Raw genomic sequence first — 20,259 nt, forward strand, 5'->3', positions numbered from 1 at the left:
AAGCCTTTTCCAGAAAGTAGAAAAATGTGCACAAAAATATACATGCAACTTAAACAAGATACCACGGGAGAGAGCCAAAGCATAAGAGACTCCTAAAAACTGAGAACAAACTGAGGGTTGATAGGGGTGGGAGGGAGGGGAGGGTGGGTGATGGGTATTGAGGAGGGCATCTTTTGGGATGAGCACTGGGTGTTGTATGGAAACCAATTTGACAATAAATTTCATATACTCAAAAAAAAAATGAATTAGATAAAAAAAATAAACACACAAGATACCACAGATAAACCTGGTTTTAAGAGACTGTATTAAAAAAGGATAAAATTATATTATAAATTTTCACTGTCATGTAAATTATTTTTATTTGTGAATGGTTAGGTTTATTATTATTATTATTTTTTTTTTTTTAGAGAAAGAGATGGGGAGAGGGATGGAGAGAGAGGGAGAGAATCTCAAGCAGGCTCCAAACTCTGCATGGAGCCCGCCTCAATCCCATGACCCTGGGATCATGACCTAAGCTGAAATCAAGAGTTGGATGCTCAATTGAATGAGCCACCCAGGAGCCCTTATTTTTTAATATTTTATTTTTAATGTTATTTGTTAATTCATATTTATATGAATTTATAAATACATTTTTAAAAATTTCTGAGAGAGATACAGAGAGAGAACACAGGGGAGGGGCAGAGAGAGAGAGAGAGAGAGAGAGAGATTCTCAAGCAGGTTCTGCACGCTCAGTGCAGAGCCCAATGTGGGCTTCAAACTCGTGAACTGTGAGATCATGACCTGAGCCAAAACCAAGAGTCAGACATTTAACTGACTGAGCCACCCAGGCACCCCATAAATACATTTTTTAAGTGTATTTGTTTTGAGAGAGAAAGAGCATGTGCAAGCAAGGGAGTGCAGAGAGGGAGAGAGAGAATCCCAAGCAGGCTCCACACTGCTAGCACAAAGCTTGACATGGGGCTTGATCTCACAAATTATGAGATCATGACCTGAGCCAAAATTAAGAGTCAGATGCTTAAGCAACTGAGCAACCCAGGGACCCCAATACATTTTGTTTTAATGAGTTTAACAACATTATTTTTATATATGTTACTGTTTGGTAATATATTTATAAATTGAGATTTGAAATGTATTAAATGTATTTAGTTTCACTGATTTTTTTAAATGAATCGCTTTGATGGATAGAATACCACCAAATAAATTCATTAACATAATTATCATTTCATTTTGACACAGCAATCAAGAGTAGGACAAGAGTCACCTGACAGCCTCTAGCTTCGCTGTAAAGAGGCTAGAAGTGGGAGGTTGGGCTGGATGGAGCAGAAGTGCAACTTCATGAAAATGGGAAAAAGTTTAAAATACTGCACGGAAGGCCTTCTGACAAGTTCAAAGATAAGAAATGCCAAGAAACAGGGGTGCCTGGGTGGCTCAGTTGGTTAAGTGTCTGACTTTGGCTCAGGTCATGATCTCACAGTCTGTGGGTTTGAGCCCCGTGCTGTCAGTTCAGAGCCTAGAGCCTGCTTTGGATTCCATGTCTCCCCCTCTCTCTGCCCCTCCCCACTCACACTCTGTCTGTCTCTCAAAAAACGAATAAATGTTAAAAAAATAAAAATAAAAAATGCCAAGAAACAGTAAAGCAGAAATACAATAAGAATTTGTACTGGGTGAGGTAACAGGCTTTTGTGGCTTTATCAACAGTGCTCTGCAACCAGAGCAGCTCTTTGGACTTCCAGAATACGCAGCAAATTATAAACTGCCTGATCTCCCTAAACTAAAGGGACTTAATGCTTCTTGTATTACATGCTCTGTCCAGGGAAAGAATAAGAAAAAAACCGGAGTAAGTCACTAGAAGCATAAACTGTATAAAGGAAAGGACCCAAAGTAGTCAACAACTACTCTTTCCATGGCTTTGTAAACTGAGGTTTATTTGTAACTAGGACTAGAGAGTGAACTTTTTTACCTGGTTATAGAAAAAAAAAATACCCAATGTAGAAAGCCCTATCAGAAGTTCAGCTAGCTTGCTTCAAAGCACCCTGGGAGATATAACTATGTTATTACATCTCACACCTGAATGCCTACCAACAAAGGAGAGATTATTTCCCTCCTCCATTTTCAGAAGTCCACTCTCACACAGTGGCATGAAAAAAGTAAATTTAAATATCCTACCTTTTTAAAAGATCTACTGGATGTAACTACAAAGCAAAATAGTTGAAACTTTCAGATATCCAGCAATGCTTGGCCCTTGCTTATATGGTTATTAGACTGAACCCTGACCATATCTTACCTCTACCAACTGGACAACAAAAGCAAATGATACTTATATTAAGTAGTTCAGAAAACATGACAGAAAAATCTCTTCTAACATGCTGTAGTACTGTAGAGAAAAAAAATCGGAGCCATATCAAAGTTAGATGAAAATATAATTAAAACAAGATCATTAGATTCTACCATACAATAGAGAGTTTAGAATAAATTCCTATCTTAAAAGAACCACCGAGAAAACAGCTGACTCTGGAACAGTGTGGGGTTAGGGGTGCTGAGCCACTATACACTGGAAAATCTGCATAAAGCTTTGGACTGCCCAAAAACTCAACCACTAATGGCCTACTGTTGACAGAAAGGCTTACTGATAACATAAACTGATATCAATTAACACATATTTTATATGTTGTATGTATTAAATACTGTGTTCTTATAACAAAGCCAGAGAAAAGAAAATGTTAAAATCAAAACAGAGACTATTCATAGTATTGTATGGAAAAAAAAATCCATGTATAAGTGGACCCGTGCACTTCAAACCCATTGTTCAAGGGTCAACTGTATATCAAAATATTAAAGACAAAAATCTCATTAGATTGTGCCTGCCCCTTCCCTTCACATCTCCAGTTTTAAAGACAAGCATCCTTCAGACCACTTAATACAATCATTGCATACTGCTGCCTTTATTTTACAAGTCTGGATTTTCCCTGTCTAAAAGGGTATTATTTTTTTTATTACAAAGTTTTTAAATATTTATTTATTGAGAGAAAGACAGAGCGTGAGCAGCGGAGGGGCAGAAAGAGAGAAGGAGACACAGAATCTGAAGCAGGGTCCAAGCTCTGAGCTGTCAGCACAGAGCCCGATGCAGGTCTCAAACCCACAAACCAAGATCATGACCTGAACCAGTCAGATGCTTAACCTACTGAGCCACCAGGCGCCTAAACGGGTATTATTAATAGCCACACCTACCACTATTTATATGTCAAAAATCACTATAGGACTAGAGCTCTGATGAAAAGGCCTGGAAAGTTACATTCAAAATCTCTCTAAGTTACTTCACCCAAACTAGTCTTGTTTGAAAGTAGTAAGTTAATGACAGATGAGGATTTTAAAAGACACAAAGCTAAATGATAAACACTAAGAATACATTTCATGAATCAGCATTTCAGTTCAAGTTCAGAAGTGGAAAAGGTGAGCAGGGTCAGCTGAGCCCAGGGGTAACAGGCAAGAGAGAAATCACGTTTAAACTGGAAGTTATGGGGAAGTCTTCACAGACAGTAGGTGTCTGCGGGTTCCTGAAAGGTGGGAAAGGTTCTGACCAGTGGGCTCCAGGCTCACTGAAGCCTTTTTTAGGGAGACTGTCATCTGGGAGACTAGCCCTGGAGCACAAGGCACGTCTCAGGTTAGAGTGGTTTGAGTATTGCATATGAGCAAGGGTGCCGTGGCTAAAAAAGACTGGGCGTCACATCAGGAAGAAACCTCAACATCCTGCATTAGAGGATGGACTGAAGTCAGTATGTGGGGACAATTCACTGAGAATTTCTGAGAAGTAAAACAGAATTCAGTTTTAGAAAGATTAGTTGGGCGGCGAATGGCCGAATGTAGCCTGGGAGGCTGAGCGCCAAACCTCTCCTACCAGAAAAGACCACAGAGGCCTCAATTCAGGAGTCCAAATTGGAAATGAGGAGAAAGCTTCCCCGATACAGGGAAGACATTTAAAATTGCCGCCGAGGTTCTGGACACAAGTGACTAAGTGATTCTATTAACATACATTAAAGTCGTTAATAAGGCCAAAGGACAGGGTTCTTTCTGGTATGCTTATGAATTTAGTTTTGGCATCCCGTACGCTGCAGCACTCTGTACTGTCAAAGACGGCTTATTCCTTTGCGTTCCTGAGGGTTACTTCCTGCAAGCCAGAGCACGTTTTTAAAAAGTGAGAGTCACTCTTCATAATCCATATATATTTGGCAAAACCACAGGTCATACAAAGCTGAATTTGGGTAAGCAGCTGGGGATGAGCGTTTTCAGCAATGAAATGGCCGATGTTCTCATCCTCAGGGAATACGAAAAGCCTCCCACTGTCCTCTGTTACAAACTTTCTACCCGGAACGAGTACTTGCAGCTCTTTAGGGCACATCTGATCATCAAGACGCCCTTTCCTCAGCAGCATCCCGATGCTCCCGGACTGAAGGTTTACAGCGGGCTCCTTGCTGGGCGCTCCCATCCCCTCCCCCATAAGGAGCCGGGCGAGGCCGGCCCGACCCGGGAAGAAGGGCCCTCCGCCGCCTCCACCCCAAGGAGCCGGGGCGGGCTCCCCTCCCCCCGCCGGCAGCCGGGGCCGGGCGCGGCGCTCCCGGCGGCCGCGAGCCTGGTACCCGGTGCACCGGCTTCGCAGCCGGCCCGGCCCGTCCTGCTCACCTCCGCCCGGGCAGGCTCGGGGCCCTGCACGGCCGCCGGCTGCGGCTGCAGCTGCTGGGCGGGCGCCGGCGGTTCCTTGTTCCGAAGGCTAAGGTCTTCGTCCGGGACAGCGCGGACGCCGGCCGGGGCCCACAGCAGCGCTAGCAGCAGAAGCAGAAGCAGCCGGGGCGCCGATGCGCGGCCACTCCCCCGGGCCGCCGCCGCCGCCATCCCGCTGGCCGAGGCGGCCACGCACGGGCGCCACAGGAGGAAGTGCGGGCGACGGGAAGCCTCGACTCCGAGCCGCCCCGGCAGTGCGTTCCTCTCGCCTCGCCGCCCCAGCTTAGCGAGAAGCCGGCACCATGCGGTAAGAGGCAAGGGCGGGCGAGAGGCTTAGCGCAGGCCGGCGTCGCAGCCGCCGGCTCGACCCTCCCCTTTTCTGGCAGCGGCCACAAGACTCCGCCAACTGTCTCGTTGCGGGCCAGCCCAATTCCTCCGGGCCCCGCCCCTGCCCGTGACGGCCTCCCATTGGCCGGGCGTCCGCCTCGGCGTCGTGACGTCCCCAGGCAGGTTGAGGTGCGGCTCGCGCCCTCCTCCCATTGGACCCAGCGCTCCTGGGAGGTACCCGGCACCGCGTGACGTTCCTCTCCTCGCATCTTCCCGCGCCCCACGCGGGGTCCTCCTCCCCCTAGGCTGCCCACCAGCCCAAGGCCGCACGGCTAATTGCTTCTGTTCCCACCCGAGTCTTCTGCCCTAATATCCGGGCCGGCCTACGCTTCTCTTAGCCTTTCCTAGATGTCAAATTAGTTGGAGCGCCCTGGTTACGTGGCACTCGCTGCGGGAACCGCCACACCTAGCCCAGTTCCACACTCCTCACTATTCTCGGTGCCGCCTCCAACGTGCAGCCTTCTATAGAGGACGGTGGTCTTACAGGGTCAAATGCGATTGTTTCAAAGAAACCTCTGAAATGGGACTTCGGAAGTAACAAAATCCTCAATACTTGTTTTAGATATTATATGTTTGCCTAGAATCATCCCCAGACCAGAAACATTTAAAGCCTTTCCATTTTGGATGTTTTGTGGTGTACCTATCTTAGACTGGCCTCTTAACTTGGTTGGCTTTTGAAATTGGGTGTTTAGGCGCGGGAAAGAGTGGAAAACAGGAAAGGATGGTTGTTGGTTGGGCTTGAAAGTAGTTTTACATCTTATACAGACAAAGTTGAGCTACTTAGTTATGAGAAGTGTGACTAAGAGCGTGCTAACCATGTACCAAGCAATATTCTAAATACATATATGTCCACGTATTAAACCTGTACTCTATAAAGAGCTACAGAACAGTATCTATGAAATGTGGGAACAAGAAATGAACCTACCAAAACAATCCGTGGCAAAGTGGGCAAACCTACTTTGAATTCACTAACACCACATTATGTCTCGAGTTAGTAAAGCTTTTGTCCATGCTGTTCTTCCTGTCTGTAGTTAACTTCCTCCATTCTATCACTGTAAACGCCTACTCATACTTCTAAAACCTGTTCAGGCCTGACCTCTCAGAAGTCTTCCTCCAACACCTCCTCTTACAGAATTCATTACCCCTGGCTTCATGCTACTGTAGCTCATACATGCTTCTCTTGTGTGACCAGGATGCCTCCTACACAGTTTGGGGCACAAATGTGCCTCCCCGTTCATCCCTAGAGTGCAAATGCTTGAGCCCTCATAAACCAGTAATAGAAATCCCAGAAGTCCAAACTATCCTACCTCCAGAAGCCTCTCCTTTACAAATTCAGGATTTTCTGTGCTTAAGAGGTGCCCGAAAGGGAGTCTAGTGACTCAGTCTAATGGCCAAGGCAGAAGGGTAAATGTGGCCAAACTGGCCATGTGTCCCTGATGCCTGGAAGGTACTTGGCTTATTTTCCGGGATGGGCCACCCACACACTCCAGAGCTCTCTAACAGGAAGTGCTCCTAGCCAAATTCCCAGTTAGATGATGCAGTGAGGATTAATGGATTACAGCTATAAGATGCCTAGGCAGTAGCTTCTGCATGTGAGGTGGCTCAGGAGCAAGGCAGCAAAGCTGTTTAACACAAGTAAACAGTAACGCATTGTCACCATGGGGAACCTGAACAGCAGGGTCAGTGCAGTGTCAGAATCTGGGCCTGAGTAGGGCCTTTCCAGCCTGTCTCAGTGTCACCTCAATCCTGTGGACCGCAGGCTCTGCCACTTTGGGCCCCTGGTGTAGATTCCAAAGTAATGAGCTTTTTGCACCATCAAGAGGGCTACTCAGAACCCTGGCTTCACCACTCTGAGGATTTAGAGCCGTCCCTGTTCTAACCTCACTAGTGACTATCTCCCATTAAAAAAAAAAAAAAAAGATTAAAATCACAGGTGATTTCCTGATTTCTTGACACACAATGGGAGCTACTTACTTGACCCCGTATCCAATGAGGATGGAGGGGCTCCACAATTCCAAGTTGTTTCTTCTGTCTCAGCCTACACAGATTTAGTCTCACTACAGTGTATCACTGGCAGGCAGCCTCCTGGTTAAGAAACCCTACCACACATGGATTACACTGGATTCTAATGTTTGTTTGTTTTTTTTAATTCCTACCTCCTTGCAGAGTCTTCAGCTTCTCGATGGTAAGATTATGTCTTTTATCTTTACATCCCTAGCACCTAGCAGATTTCCTAACACGGTCATAGTGACGGCCATCATGACCAGTAATAATAATAGTGCCGACTCAGATCCAGGCAGTGCGCTGAACATGTTATAGGAATGATCTCACAAGGTCGGTACCAGTATCCTCATTTTTACAAATGAGAAATCGGAGACTTAGTTCAAGAAACTTTCCCCCAAATTACACAGTTAATACGTGGCACAATTGTGCTTGGTACCTGTTTTGTGCAATGTAACCATGCCCTACTTACTGAAAATCAAAATCTGTAAAACCAGCCAATGAACAGTGAACATTTCCATTATCCGTTAGAGGAAAATGCCCTTTATCCACTCCAAGTTCCAATGAGGAGGGCTATTTCCCGGCCTCTCCCAGAGGTGTAACCATTTCACCACTGACAGAAAGTAAATTTGGCCAGGGTACGCTAGCATGCTGGGCTTAGCACTGCCACCTTTTTCCTCTTGGGAAGTCCCCGTCTGCTCTGAGCCCAATGCTGCTCGCAAGCGGATGGAGACAGCTCTTGATTCTGGAGTTCAGTATTAGCCCAGCACACCTGTCCACCAAACCTAAAGTCCCTCCCTCCAACCTAACCACCTGTTTGTCTCACTCTTTGTTTTCCTCTTCAACTTTCCAGAAGTAGTGAAGAGGCAAGCTATTTTCTGAGCTCCCTTAGAGACCTCTCCTGCACTCCCAAATCATCAAGGGGTGGATTAAAGCTTTTTACTTTAAACAGCCCACATAATTAAAGGCTGATTAGAGAAGCCAGGACAGGGAGTGATGAGAAAGAAGCGGAAACCAGAAACTTCATGCTAAGAGCCAACTGAAGATCATTGAGAATTAACGAGAAAGCACTTGGCTAATTGAAACGTAGGTAAATGACAAATAGCAGTTTACAACTTGCTTGACCTTCTCAAGTCTTTAAGCACTTCTACTTATGTGAAATGAAGCGTACTGGTACCCACGGGCATGCCAAACCCTTCAGATGATAAGAGCCTGGCCTTTGTAGGGGGCCTCTGCTGGCCCAGAGGAAAGGGGGCCGCCCTTCCAGGCCCCTCTTCAGACTTTACTAAATTTCCACACACAGGCTGTAAATTCAGAGAGACTGCTGAAGACCCACTTCATTCTCACTCATCAAGCTATCTGCTTACTGTCTCCGTCTGGGTGTCTCACAGGCCTTTCAAACAAAGCATGAGCAAAACAGGTCCCTTGATTTCCCTCCAAAAACCTGTTCCTTTCCCAGCCTTCTCATCTAGTAAATGGAACGAGCATCCCCCTGAGAGATTCCTCTCATTTCCTCATACCCCACCTCCAATCCACCAGCAAGTTCTGTTGTCTCTACTTCTAAAATAGGTCCTGGGAGCACCTGGGGGACTCAGTCAGTTAAGCATCTGACTCTTGATCTCAGCTCAGGTAATGATCTCATGGTTCATGGGTTCAAGCCCTGCATCAGGCTCTGCGCTGACAGCGTGGAGGCTGCTTAGGATTCTGTCTCCCTCTTTCTCTGCCCCTCCCCTGCTTGTGCTCGCTCACTGTCTCAAAATAAATAAAAAAACATTTTAAAAAAATAAACAAAATAGATCCTGAATCTCTTCACCTCCTTCTATCTCCTTGTCAGAGTAACCACCTCGTCAGAGTAGGTGTTATGTCTCACCTGGACTCTTAAAAGAGACTTCTAATTTAATAGCCCCCCCCCCCCGCTTCCATTCTTGCCAAATTTCAAATTCACAATTAAAATAAATCATTTCATTCCCATTTAACATTATCTAATGGCTTCAAATGCCCTTAGAATAAAGTCCGAAGTCCCTATCTCTGAATTACAGTTCTGTGTGATCTAACTCCTGCCTTCTTTGTGACTTCATCCCTTGGCTTTCTCTACCTCACAGGCCGTGCCCAACCAAACATGTTTCTACCTCAAGACCTTTGTACAGTACTGTTGCTCTTCTTGGATCACTCATTCTTCAGATCTTCTGGTTACTTAGAGGAAATGCCACTTCCTCAAGGGAGACCTTCCTGCCCATCCATCTAAAGTAGGTAGACCTCTCCCTCCCCTTGCCCTGGTCACTCTGTCTCAGTGTCTTTTTTTTTTTTTTTTTAACCTTTTTCATAGCACTTATCACTATCTAAACTTAACTTGGGGGCGCCTGGGTGGTGCAGTCGGTTAAGCGTCCGACTTCAACCAGGTCACGATCTCGCGGTCCGTGAGTTCGAGCCCCGCGTCAGGCTCTGGGCTGGTGGCTCGGAGCCTGGAGCCTGTTTCCGATTCTGTGTCTCCCTCTCTCTCTGCCCCTCCCCCGTTCATGCTCTGTCTCTCTCTGTCCCAAAAATAAATAAAAAACGTTGAAAAAAAAATTAAAAAAAAAAATAAATAAACTTAACTTGATTCTCTGATTGTTTACTCATTATCTGTATTTCTCAACTAAAATGTAAGCTCCAGGGCAGGAATCTTACTTGTTTTGCTCACTGTATTCCCAAGGTCTAAACTAGTGCCTGGGGGCACCTGGGTGATTCAGTCGGTTAAGCATCTGACTTTTGATTTCGGCTCAGGTCATGATCTCACAGTTCATGGGATGGAGCCCTGCATCCGGCTCTGCTCTGTCAGCACAGAGCCTGCTTGATATTCTCTCTCTCTCTCTCTCTCTCTCTCTCTCTCTGTCACTCAAAATAATTATAATATAAAAACTAATACAAAACAAAAACACTTAAAATAGTGCCTGGCCATAGAACACACTGTGATATGAATGAAGCATTAGTGTAATGAAATTATGAGAATGAAAAGATAAAAACAAATCAAGAGATAGACATAGTTTGGCTCAAAAACACAGATTTCTGATCTTGTCGTAGTTTCATCTTTGAAAGTCAGCCTCATTGCACACTCACACATTTCTCCCAAATGGCCTGAGTAGCTTCAAAGGGTCTTCTATGCCTTCTTTGTCTTTGGCCTGTTTCTGAGAGACGGAGTTCATTCTACTTTCTGCTCACATCCTGTGGCCTTGAGTTCATTCACAGCCAATGACAAGAATCAGTCTTTAACTCACCAAGAACTCTTCAACCCACAACACCTCTCCTCCCCAAAGGATTGCCAGGTCCATTGGAGCCTGACAGGGACTGAGATTCCAACCTGTATCCCGTTAGCTCCTAGATTAGGGGACATCCTCTCAGGCCCAGCTCCCTCCATTGTCAAGTTAATTCAAGAAGTTTGGTGATGCTATTCAGGGCAGAGAGCTGGTTGGAAATTGCGGGTGAAGGTGCTCTTTCATTAACCTAAGACTTGGGTATTACTAAGAAGTTGGGTCAAAATTATGTGGACTAGAGGAATACAAATTGTTACAAATTTTTTTTTTTTAGAGAGAAAGAGACTGTGAGTGAGGAGAGGGGCAGAGAGAGAGAGAGAGAGAGAGAGAGAGAGAGAGAGAGAATCTCAAGCAGGCTCCACACTCAGCATGGAGCCCAATCAGGGCTCGATCCCACGCCCCTGGGCCAAAAACCAAGAGTCAGGCACTCAAGCATCTGAGCCACCCAGGCGCCCCAAATACAAACTTACTGGACTAGATGAAGGTCTTTAAAACAAGAAATAGGTCACAGCTGTGGAATGGAAGACCCTCTGTTTCCCACCTCCCATGCCTTGAAAACTGTGCCATGAAAAGTCTGTGGACACTGAGACCTGCCCCTCCACCCACAGGCAGGTCTGTGGGGCTGCTACGAATGTAGCATCTCAAGGGTAGAGAAATGCCTTACTTGCAGCAGCAGCAGAAATGTCTTCCTTTGTGAACTACACCAATTTGAGAAGGTTCCTGTGGAAAATGACGCAGATTTTTCACGTGAAATATCCTGGAGATTACATTCCACTAAATGTAATAGAAAATCCAAAACAATATTAAGGATAAATTAGATAGGACTGTTTTTCTCTTGTGAGAGGCAGTTCAGAGCTTATCCGGCAGCTCCACAGTGATCAGGGATCTGTGTTCTTTCCAGCTTTCTGTCCTATCATTCCTAGGGTGTGCCTTTATCTTCATGACCCAGTATGGCCGGCTGCTAGAGCTCGGACAGCCTGTTCTGGGAAGCAGGATGGAGGACTGGCTGGAAAAAAAAGAGGACACAAGGTATGTATGTGTCTTTTAAGGCGGCTGCCACAAAGCACATCTGCTTACATCTGGGTAAGAAGCTAGCCCCGTGGCCACAGTTAATTGCAATGGAAGTTGGGAAGTATCACAGGTGTGTGTGTGTGTGTGTGTGTGTGTGTGTGTGTGTGTGTGAATACAGAGAGAAAGAATTTATTTTTAAGGAATTGGCTCAGGTGATTGTGGGGGCTGGTGAATCTGAAATGCTTAGGGCACGCCAGCAGGCTGGAAAGCCAGGCAATATTTTTAAATTACAGTCCTGAGGCAGAATTTCTTCTCCAGGAAACCCCAGATTTTGCTCCCAAGGCCTTCAGTTTATTAGAGGAGGCCCATCTACATCACTACTGAGGGTGTAGTGATCACTACATCACTACATCTACATTACTGAGGGTAATCTCTTTCACTTAAAATGATTACAGATGTTGGGGTGGCCGGCTGCCTCAGTCAGTAGGGCACACAACCCTTGATCTTGGGGTTGTGAGCTTGAGCCCCACATTGAGTGTGGAGACTGCTTAAAAGGTATATTTAAAAAAATGATTGTAGATGTTAATCACATTTACAAAATATCTCCACAGCAACATCTAGATTAGTGTTTGAACAAATAATTAAGCATGGTGGCCTAGCCAAGTTGACACATAAAATTAACTATTACAGTCACGAATTCAAATTTTTAAAAAATAGGTGATGGCAGAACCAGCACCTATCTGTGCATTGGGTTTGGTCTGAGCCTACCAATTTGTTTGTCCTTCCTCTCTACATGCTGGAGTGGAAAGTTTGGTCCTCTAGAGACCTACAGTATGGAAATACACTAACCACATACCCTCCATACAGCTGGAATCATACATGCGTAGTAACAAGAAGTCTGCAGTGAACACGCCAAAGTCCCACCCTTTCTAGGAGACTATACTTCGATAAATGCTAATCGTGTGTGTGTGTGTGTGTGTGTGTGTGTGTGTGTGTGTGTGTATACCACTGTGTTGATGAGATGCTGTATTGTAAACAATATGATTTTCTCTCTGAGTGCTTTCTAGCCCACTAAATTATTTTCACTATAAAATCCAAGCTTCTGGTGCTAGGTAGTCATTTAGAGAGTTGCAGGAGGGAGGGGTGAGTGGGAAAGGTTGGGAGTTGGGGCTAACAAAAGCCCATGGCTTTTCTGTCTATAATTACCCACCATTCACACAGTAGCTTGGAGACAGACACTCCCCAGACAACTCTTTTTACCTTTGTTTTTCTGTTTCAAACTTAACTTTGATACAGTCAGCCTAGAAAATGGAGGCATGCTACAAAGTCATTTTGTCACTGACTTGTAAAGTATATCTTATATCTTCCAAATATTTATTTTCTGATTCTTATATGTATTGCAGTGTTTTTCCTAATTTTAAAACACCGATCATGATGCCTTTCACTGTAATTCTGTACATGCATGCACCTTTTCTCAGTCTATTTTGACAAGACAAACATTAGACATGGGGCTAAAATGGGTCCATTAAAAGCATTGACATACAAATTATACCACTTAGATATCCATTATGTTAGCAAAAGTCAAGAAGATAGAACTAAAATTATTTTGGGTAAATACACATATTTTCTAGGTTTCTTGATTCCTGTAGTAATAGTCTTATATAACAACCACTGTACAAAAATAAAAGCAATTATGATTAAGTGGATCTTTTTTAGCTTTATGGGAAGCCAATTTGGTTTATCTGGTATAAGTTCTATTCCCTGTTGTTTCATTTTCAAATGTAAGTCATCTCTATTGTGATTTTGTTTCTCAGGCAGGGTTATTAGAAGGAGTCATTGCAGAAGAAACCAGGAGAAGAAGGGGGATCCATATTGTGGTGGCCATTTCTTTGATCTTTGGAAAAATAGCTCTCCATACTTAAAAATCAGAGAATGCTGATGGAAGGGTAGGCAGGCTGACTTTGTATAATACACCTGAGTTTCACCCTTATTTGAATGGATGTTTATCCCTGTTAGACTCATTCTTTTCTTCAAAGAAAATTTTTTTTAATGTTTATTTATTTTAGAGACAGAGAGAGCACAAGCAGGGGAGAGGCAGAGAAAGCTGGAGACAGAATCTGAAGCAGGCTACAGGCTGTGAGCTGTCAGCACAGAGCCCGACGCGGGGCTCGAACCCACAAACCATGAGATTATGACCTGATCCTAAGTCAGACACTTAACCAACTGAGCCACCCAGGTGCCCCAGACTCATTCTTTTCAATGGCAGAAACCATAATTACAATGAGTTTGCCAACCCATGGGAGGCATTGTCTGAAATTGTTCTTTAGTGGTATCTGTTTTGGATCAAATACAAACAGATTTTTCCTTATGCAGAATTCTGCACTCCAGTCACAGTATTACACTATTTTACCTTTTTTTTTTTTTAAGAGAGAGAGAGAGATCAAAAGCAGGGGAAAGGAGCAGAGGGAGAGGGAGGGAGAATCTCAAGCAGGCTCCATGCTCAGTGCAGAGCCCAAAGTGGGGCTCAGTCCCATGATCCTGAGATCATGACCTGAGCTGAAATCAAGAGTTGGGCGATCCACCAACTGAGAGACCCAGGTACCTTGTTTTACTTTTAAGAAAGATTAAATGTCTATTAGCTGATAGATTTTATATGGAACACATTAAGAACATGAATTTTCTTGCATTTCTTGCTCTTTTCCACACTGCTTAGAGTTTATTTTATCTATTTTGAGAGAGAGAGAGAGAGAGAGAGAGCATGAGCATGAGTGGGGGAAGGGGCAGAGACAAAGAGAGAGAGAGAGAGAAAGAGAAAATCCTAAGCTGACAGCACAGAGCCCAACATGGGGCTCTATCTCCCAAACCATGGGATCATGCCCTAAGTCAAAACCAAGAGTCACGTTTAACTGGATGAGCCACCCAGGCTCCCCTCCTTTCTAAACTTCTTAAGCATTCACAACCACGACCTGTCTTCAGTAATGGCTGATGACAAAAACTGTCATGCTCTTACCTATGGTCAGGGCTGGCTACATAATTTGCTGGGTCCAATGCAAAATGAAAATGTGGGACTTCTGTTCAAAAAGCAGGGAAAAAAGGTGCAGTTAAAGGTACTAATGTAATAGGGGTCATAGTGATATAGGAGCAATGACATGAACTTAAATATTATAAGATAATATTTTCAGTGTCAGAATTTTATGTAATACAATAAATAATAATAGTTCATTAATGTGATATCTTGATTGATTTATGAAATTTTCTCTGGCTTACTTGTCTGCAAATTCACCAATATTTACCCTGTCATTTTATTTTCATTTTCAGTAGATGAGAAATTCACTTCATGCAGTTTCTTTTTCACTAGATAGGACTGAAAGCAACATGAGTCACTCTTGGCAAATGCAAGATCTCAAACAGATTTTGATCATTTTCATTTTGGAGAAGATCTCTCTGTTGATGCAACTATTAAGAATGTTTTATAGGCTGTGACAATGCTAAGATAACTTTCTAATAAATTATTTTGAAATATAACTTTTAGTACTTCTAGAGTGTTGGTGCTTGAGGAACAGTTTCTCTAAACAGATTGAATTCCTGATACAAATTAGTGTTATGGAAGTCTGAATTTATGTATAAATTTATACAGTGGTATTTTAATGTTTCCTCACACATGAGGAAATGTTTCCTGAAACTTGGAGAAGTTGTACACGCAACTAAAGTGGCTTCATGATTTGAGTATAATCCAAAGGACCCTTTCGTGCAAGTGGGAGATGAAGGAAGGAGAGAGGTTTCTAACTGTGTCTATAACTTTTAATTAAATACTGTCTCCTTTAATAGGCAAATCAGGGTGCTATAGCTCCATCAAGTAGCAGAAGTAGTTGCCTTGGGGTCTTTCTTGTTTCACTTACTCTAAGAGTTTGAAGGGTGTTTTGAGGAGTGCCTGGGTGGCTCAACTGGTTAAGCATCCGACTCTTGATTTCCTCGCAGGTCGTGATCTCATGGTTCGTGAGGTTGAGCCCTGTGTCACAAGCAGTGTGGGGCCTGCTTGGGATTCTCTCTCGTCTTCTCTCTCTCTGACCCTCCTCCTTCTCCTGCTGTCTCTCTCAAAATAAATAAATAAGCTAAAAAAAAAAAAGAGAGTTTGAAGTCTATGGTAATGAAGACAGACCTTGTCAAATCATGAAAATGAAAGGTAGGCCTGGATATTGTAAGGCAAGTCACAAGGAATGCTCAATCTGCAGACAGCCATGCCTTTGTGAATCCCTAACTAACCAGTTTTAAGGTCTGGCCATATTCCTAAATGCCTTTTCATCCTGATGATAAGTCTACACGTTATGAACAAGTACAGTTTATTAGCATGCATGCCAAAAATGGCACAGTCAGATGCTTATTCAGTTCTGACATATCCTCATGCTATCAGTGGCTTCTGCATCTAAATTACCACACCCTGATAAAGATGCAATCCAGGGAATGCAAATAAAACTCATCTGACTTAAAAGCCTGTGTCCCTCTTATATAAAATAACAACAACAAAATTTAATAACTTGACAATCTGGAAAGTTGTTCTGAGAAGAGAAAAACATGAAAGCATATAAAATCATGATTGTGGATAGGGTAAACTGATGTGTTCTATACATTCTGGAATCCTAGAATGGAAAAACAAAACTCTTGGAGAATGAAAGAGGGAGTTTTATAAAAGACAAAAGTGTAATAATCTTAGAGAATACAAGATCACCAAAGATAAGATATTACTGAGATCGTGAACAAGAGGCTCAAAATGGATTTAGGTACATTTATAATAGATTAATAAATTATTTAGAAAAATCAAGAATTTTGAGGTCTCGTCCATCTCCAAGTTTCTGAGCCTGATCTCATGGGAGGCACTCACCCACTAACAAATTTTACTCTCGGAATCATAGACCCTGGAGTATGGAAGAGACGAGAGGGAATCAATCCATTCCTCTTTAACTGCCCCTCACCGATTGCTGTCATCCTGAATTGCATGATTACTCTGAAATCTTAAGTTTGCTTTTGTGTCTTAAAAAGCAAAGTCATGGAAAGAGACTCCAACAGACAATTTTAGATGGGAAAGGAGAAAGATGAATTGGAAATACAATCTGGCCATGATGATCAGTGGGAACGGGAAATGGAATACTGAACTAGTGTCCACCCTTTTCAGTCCTTAGTATGGTCCACATTTGCACTGAAAACGACTTATTCTCACCATTTCATAAGCACAGAATTCAAAGAGTATTACAGAGTAACAGATTAAGTTATTTCCAATTTATTGGACTACATACTTCCCCTGGCATGGGTTTTTGTTTTTTCTTTAAATATCAAAGATTTTTATCTAATCCACATGTCAAAAAATCATGGAGTTAGCTATAGCAGGCCACAGAGTAATAGGTCTAGAGGTCAAGAAGCAAGAAATCTTAAGGTGCTGACTTTTTTCTTTTATAAAACCTGATTAAAAAACATGTAGGTGGGATTATAATGATTTATGGATTCCTAACCATTTCTTTTGACTGAACTTCATGTTATTTCCTCTTTACTATAATTGTTACTGGTTTCTGGGTGGTATAAATGCACAATTGGATCATTGCTTTTCACACATGTGAATATGTGAATATAAGCTGTGCTCAGTGTTCATAAGGTAGATATTATTGCAATTCTGCAACAAGGTAATGGCAGGAGATCAGTGATTATGCAGAAAACAATGACAATAGAAGCATTCTCTAAGTGAATATTTATTGAGTGTCTATTATGTACCAGGCACTCTTCTGGTGCTGGGGATACATCTGCAAGCAAAACAAAACAAAACAGGAAACCCCAGAACAACATTTTACATTCCAGTGAGGAGAGACAGAGAATAAAATAACGAGCATGAGTGAAAAAGCGCACTGTAGAGTTTTTAGAGGAGAGGGCATCAGTTAGCCATTGCTACAGAACAAACCACCGCAAAACAGAAAGTATTTGTTACCAGTCATAAGAGCAAAGGGAGATGGAAATGAGAGAGGGTTACACTGTGACTTTAAATAAGGAGGTCACCATATCGGATAAAGGGCTAGTATCCAAAATCTATAAAGAAATCACCAAACTCCACACCCAAAAAACAAACAATCCAGTGAAGAAATGGGCAGAAAACATGAATAGACATTTCTCTAAAGAAGACATCCAGATGGCCAACAGCACATGAAAAGATGCTCAACGTCACTCCTCATCAGGGAAATACAAATCAAAACCACACTGAGATATCACCTCGTGCCAGTCAGAGTGGCTAAAACGAACAAACCAGGAGCCTATAGATTCTGGCAAGGATGTGGAGAAACGGGAACCCTCTTGCACTGTTGGTGGGAATGCAAACTGGTGCAGCCACTATGGAAAACAGTGTGGAGCTTCCTCAAAAAATTAAAAATAGACCTACCCTATGACCCAGCAATAGTACTGCTAGGAATTTACCCAAGGGATACAGGAGTGCTGATGCATAGGGGCACTTGTACCCCAATGTTTATAGCAGCACTCTCAACAATAGCCAAATTATGGAAAGAGGCTAAATGTCCATCAACTGACGAATGGAAAAAGAAGACATGGTTTATATGTACAATGGAATACTACTTGGCAATGAGAAAGAATGAAATCTTGCCATTTGTAGCAACATGGATGAAACTGGAGGGTATTATGCTAAGTGAAATAAATCAGGCAGAGAAAGATACCATATGTTTTCATTCATGTGGATCCTGAGAAACTTAACAGAAGACCATGGGGGAGGGGAAGAGGGAAAAAAAGTTACAGAGAGGGAGGGAGGCAAACCATAAGACACTCTTAAAAACTGAGAACAAACTGAGGGTTGATGGGGGGTGGAGGAGAAGGGAAAGTGGGTGATGGGCATTGAGGAGGGCACCTGTTGGGATGAGCACTGGGTGTTGCATGGAAACCAATTTGACAATAAATTATATTTAATAAAAAAAATACACACATACATACATAAGGAGGTCACCTCATTGAGAAGGTCACAGTGGTAAATGGCCTCTGACTATCCACACCTCCTGATCATCCCGCCTTTGTATAATCCCCTTCCTTTGAGTGTGGACTGGACCTAGTGACTGCCTTCCAACAAACAGAAAGTGGTAAAAGTGATGGGATGTCACTTCCAAGACCACGTTACAAAGAGACCGTGTCTTCTGTCTTGCACACTGTTGCTTGCTTGTTCTGATGGGACCCACTCTGTGGTACTATGAGCCGCTCTGTGGAGAGAGCCACATAACAGGCAACTCACAGACTCCTGGCCCTTCATTCAATAGCTCACGAGGAACTGAATCCTAACAACCAGGTGAGTGAGTTTGAAGGTGGGTCCTCCCTCGGTGGAGCTTACAGATGAGACCTCAGCCCCGGTGCCTCCTTAACTGCAGTGAATCCTTGAGGCACAGACACCCAGCTAAGTGACACCTGAAATCCTGATGCACGGAAACTATCAGATGTTTGCTGTTTTAAGCTGCTAACATTTGGAATATTTGGTTACACAGCAGTGGATAACTAATACAGTGACTTGAAGGAGGTGAGGGGGTTAGCCATGTGGCAGCTATCTGGGCAGAGGGCACAGCCAGTGCAAAGGTCCTGACAGAGGAACAGGATTGACATGTAAAACAAATGGCAAGGAGGTCATTGTGTAGGAAGCGTGAATGAGGGTAAAAATAGTAGGAGATGAGGTAAGAAAGGTGACTGGGGGCCAGATCCAATGGGGGCTTGGAGGTTATTATAGGAATCTGGCCTTTATCTAAGAGAAACTGGGAGCCGTTGCAAGGTTCTGAGTCTGACATGATGTGATACAGGTTTTTGAAGGATCCGTCTGGTGTGTGTTGAGAATCAGCTGTAAGGAATAAGGGGAAAGCAGGGAGGCCAGTGAGGAGTCTGTTGCAGTAAATTAGGCAAGAAATGATGGCAGCTCCAATCAGGATGGTAGTTGGTAGAGTTCTGATAACAGGGATGGATTCTGGATGTATTATGAAGGTAGAACCGCGGATTGGTTTGTGCAGTGTGAGGGAAAGAGAAGACTCCATCGTTTTTGGTTTGAGAAAGTAAAAAATGGTAAGACTGTAGGTGGAGGAGATGTGGGGGAATGAGGAAAATCAGAAATTAACTTAGGGACGCCTGGGTGGCTCAGTTGGTTAAGCATCCAACTTCGGCTCAGGTCATGATCTCCCAGTTCATGGGTTCAAGCCCTGTGTCAGGTTCTGTGCTGACAGCTCAGAGCCTGGAGCCTGCTTCGGATTCTGTGTCTCCCTCTCTCTCTGTCCCTCCCCCACTTGTGCTCTGTCTCTCTCTCTCTCTCAAAAATAAATAAACACTAATAAAATAAAAAAAAAATAAATTAACTGAATCATGTCGAACTTGAGATATCTGTTATACATCAAGTAGAGATGTTAAGTAGGCAATTGTGTATGTGAGCCTAGAGCGCAGGAGTGATGTTTAGGCTGGATATATAAATGCAGGGGTTGTCAGCGTATAAACAGTATTTAAAGACTGGATGAGATCACTGAGTGTAGAGAAAGGGACCAGGAACTGTGAATTGGCACGCTCCCTCCAAGTGATCACAAGTCAGAAGAGAGGGACGCAGTCCGCAGAGGAAGCTGGGAAGGAGCAGCCAGGGAGATGGGAGGAAAAGCCAGAGGTGTGGTGTCTCGGGGACAATCAGGGCAAGTTATCCAGGTGATATGACCAGCTGCTGCTACTGCATCGGAACGGATGCTGAGACGTGACCACTGGGTGAGGCAGGGTCACTGGAGACCCTCCTGGAGCAGTTTCATGGCAGCCATGAGGTCTACAGAGTGACCAACGTGGGCTGAACATGGGAAGGAGAACAACG

The 20,259-nt window shown here is 43.6% G+C and overlaps 1 protein-coding gene and 1 long non-coding RNA gene across 2 annotated transcripts in view; both read right to left on the reverse strand.

The window, feature by feature from the left end:
- The window catches only part of TMEM165 (transmembrane protein 165), a 28,249-nt gene extending 23,104 nt beyond the window's left edge, over positions 1 to 5,145 (reverse strand). Inside the window, exon 1 of the mRNA XM_019469579.2 lies at positions 4,678 to 5,145. Coding sequence (XP_019325124.2) covers positions 4,678 to 4,887 — 210 coding nt within the window. The 5' untranslated portion in view covers positions 4,888 to 5,145. The remainder of the gene's footprint in view (positions 1 to 4,677) is intronic.
- A 4,913-nt stretch (positions 5,146 to 10,058) lies between these two features.
- LOC128776601 (uncharacterized) lies at positions 10,059 to 14,871 on the reverse strand. The gene is made up of 2 exons (XR_008421765.1): positions 14,416 to 14,871; positions 10,059 to 11,400 (listed from the first exon to the last, which is right to left on the reverse strand). It is a non-coding gene; the product is annotated as an uncharacterized LOC128776601 (long non-coding RNA).
- Positions 14,872 to 20,259: the final 5,388 nt, after the last annotated feature.

Source organism: Panthera pardus, unplaced genomic scaffold, assembly GCF_024362965.1.
Source record: "Panthera pardus isolate Hobbes unplaced genomic scaffold, ASM2436296v1 HiC_scaffold_13, whole genome shotgun sequence".
In the NCBI taxonomy this organism is placed as follows: domain Eukaryota; kingdom Metazoa; phylum Chordata; class Mammalia; order Carnivora; family Felidae; genus Panthera; species Panthera pardus.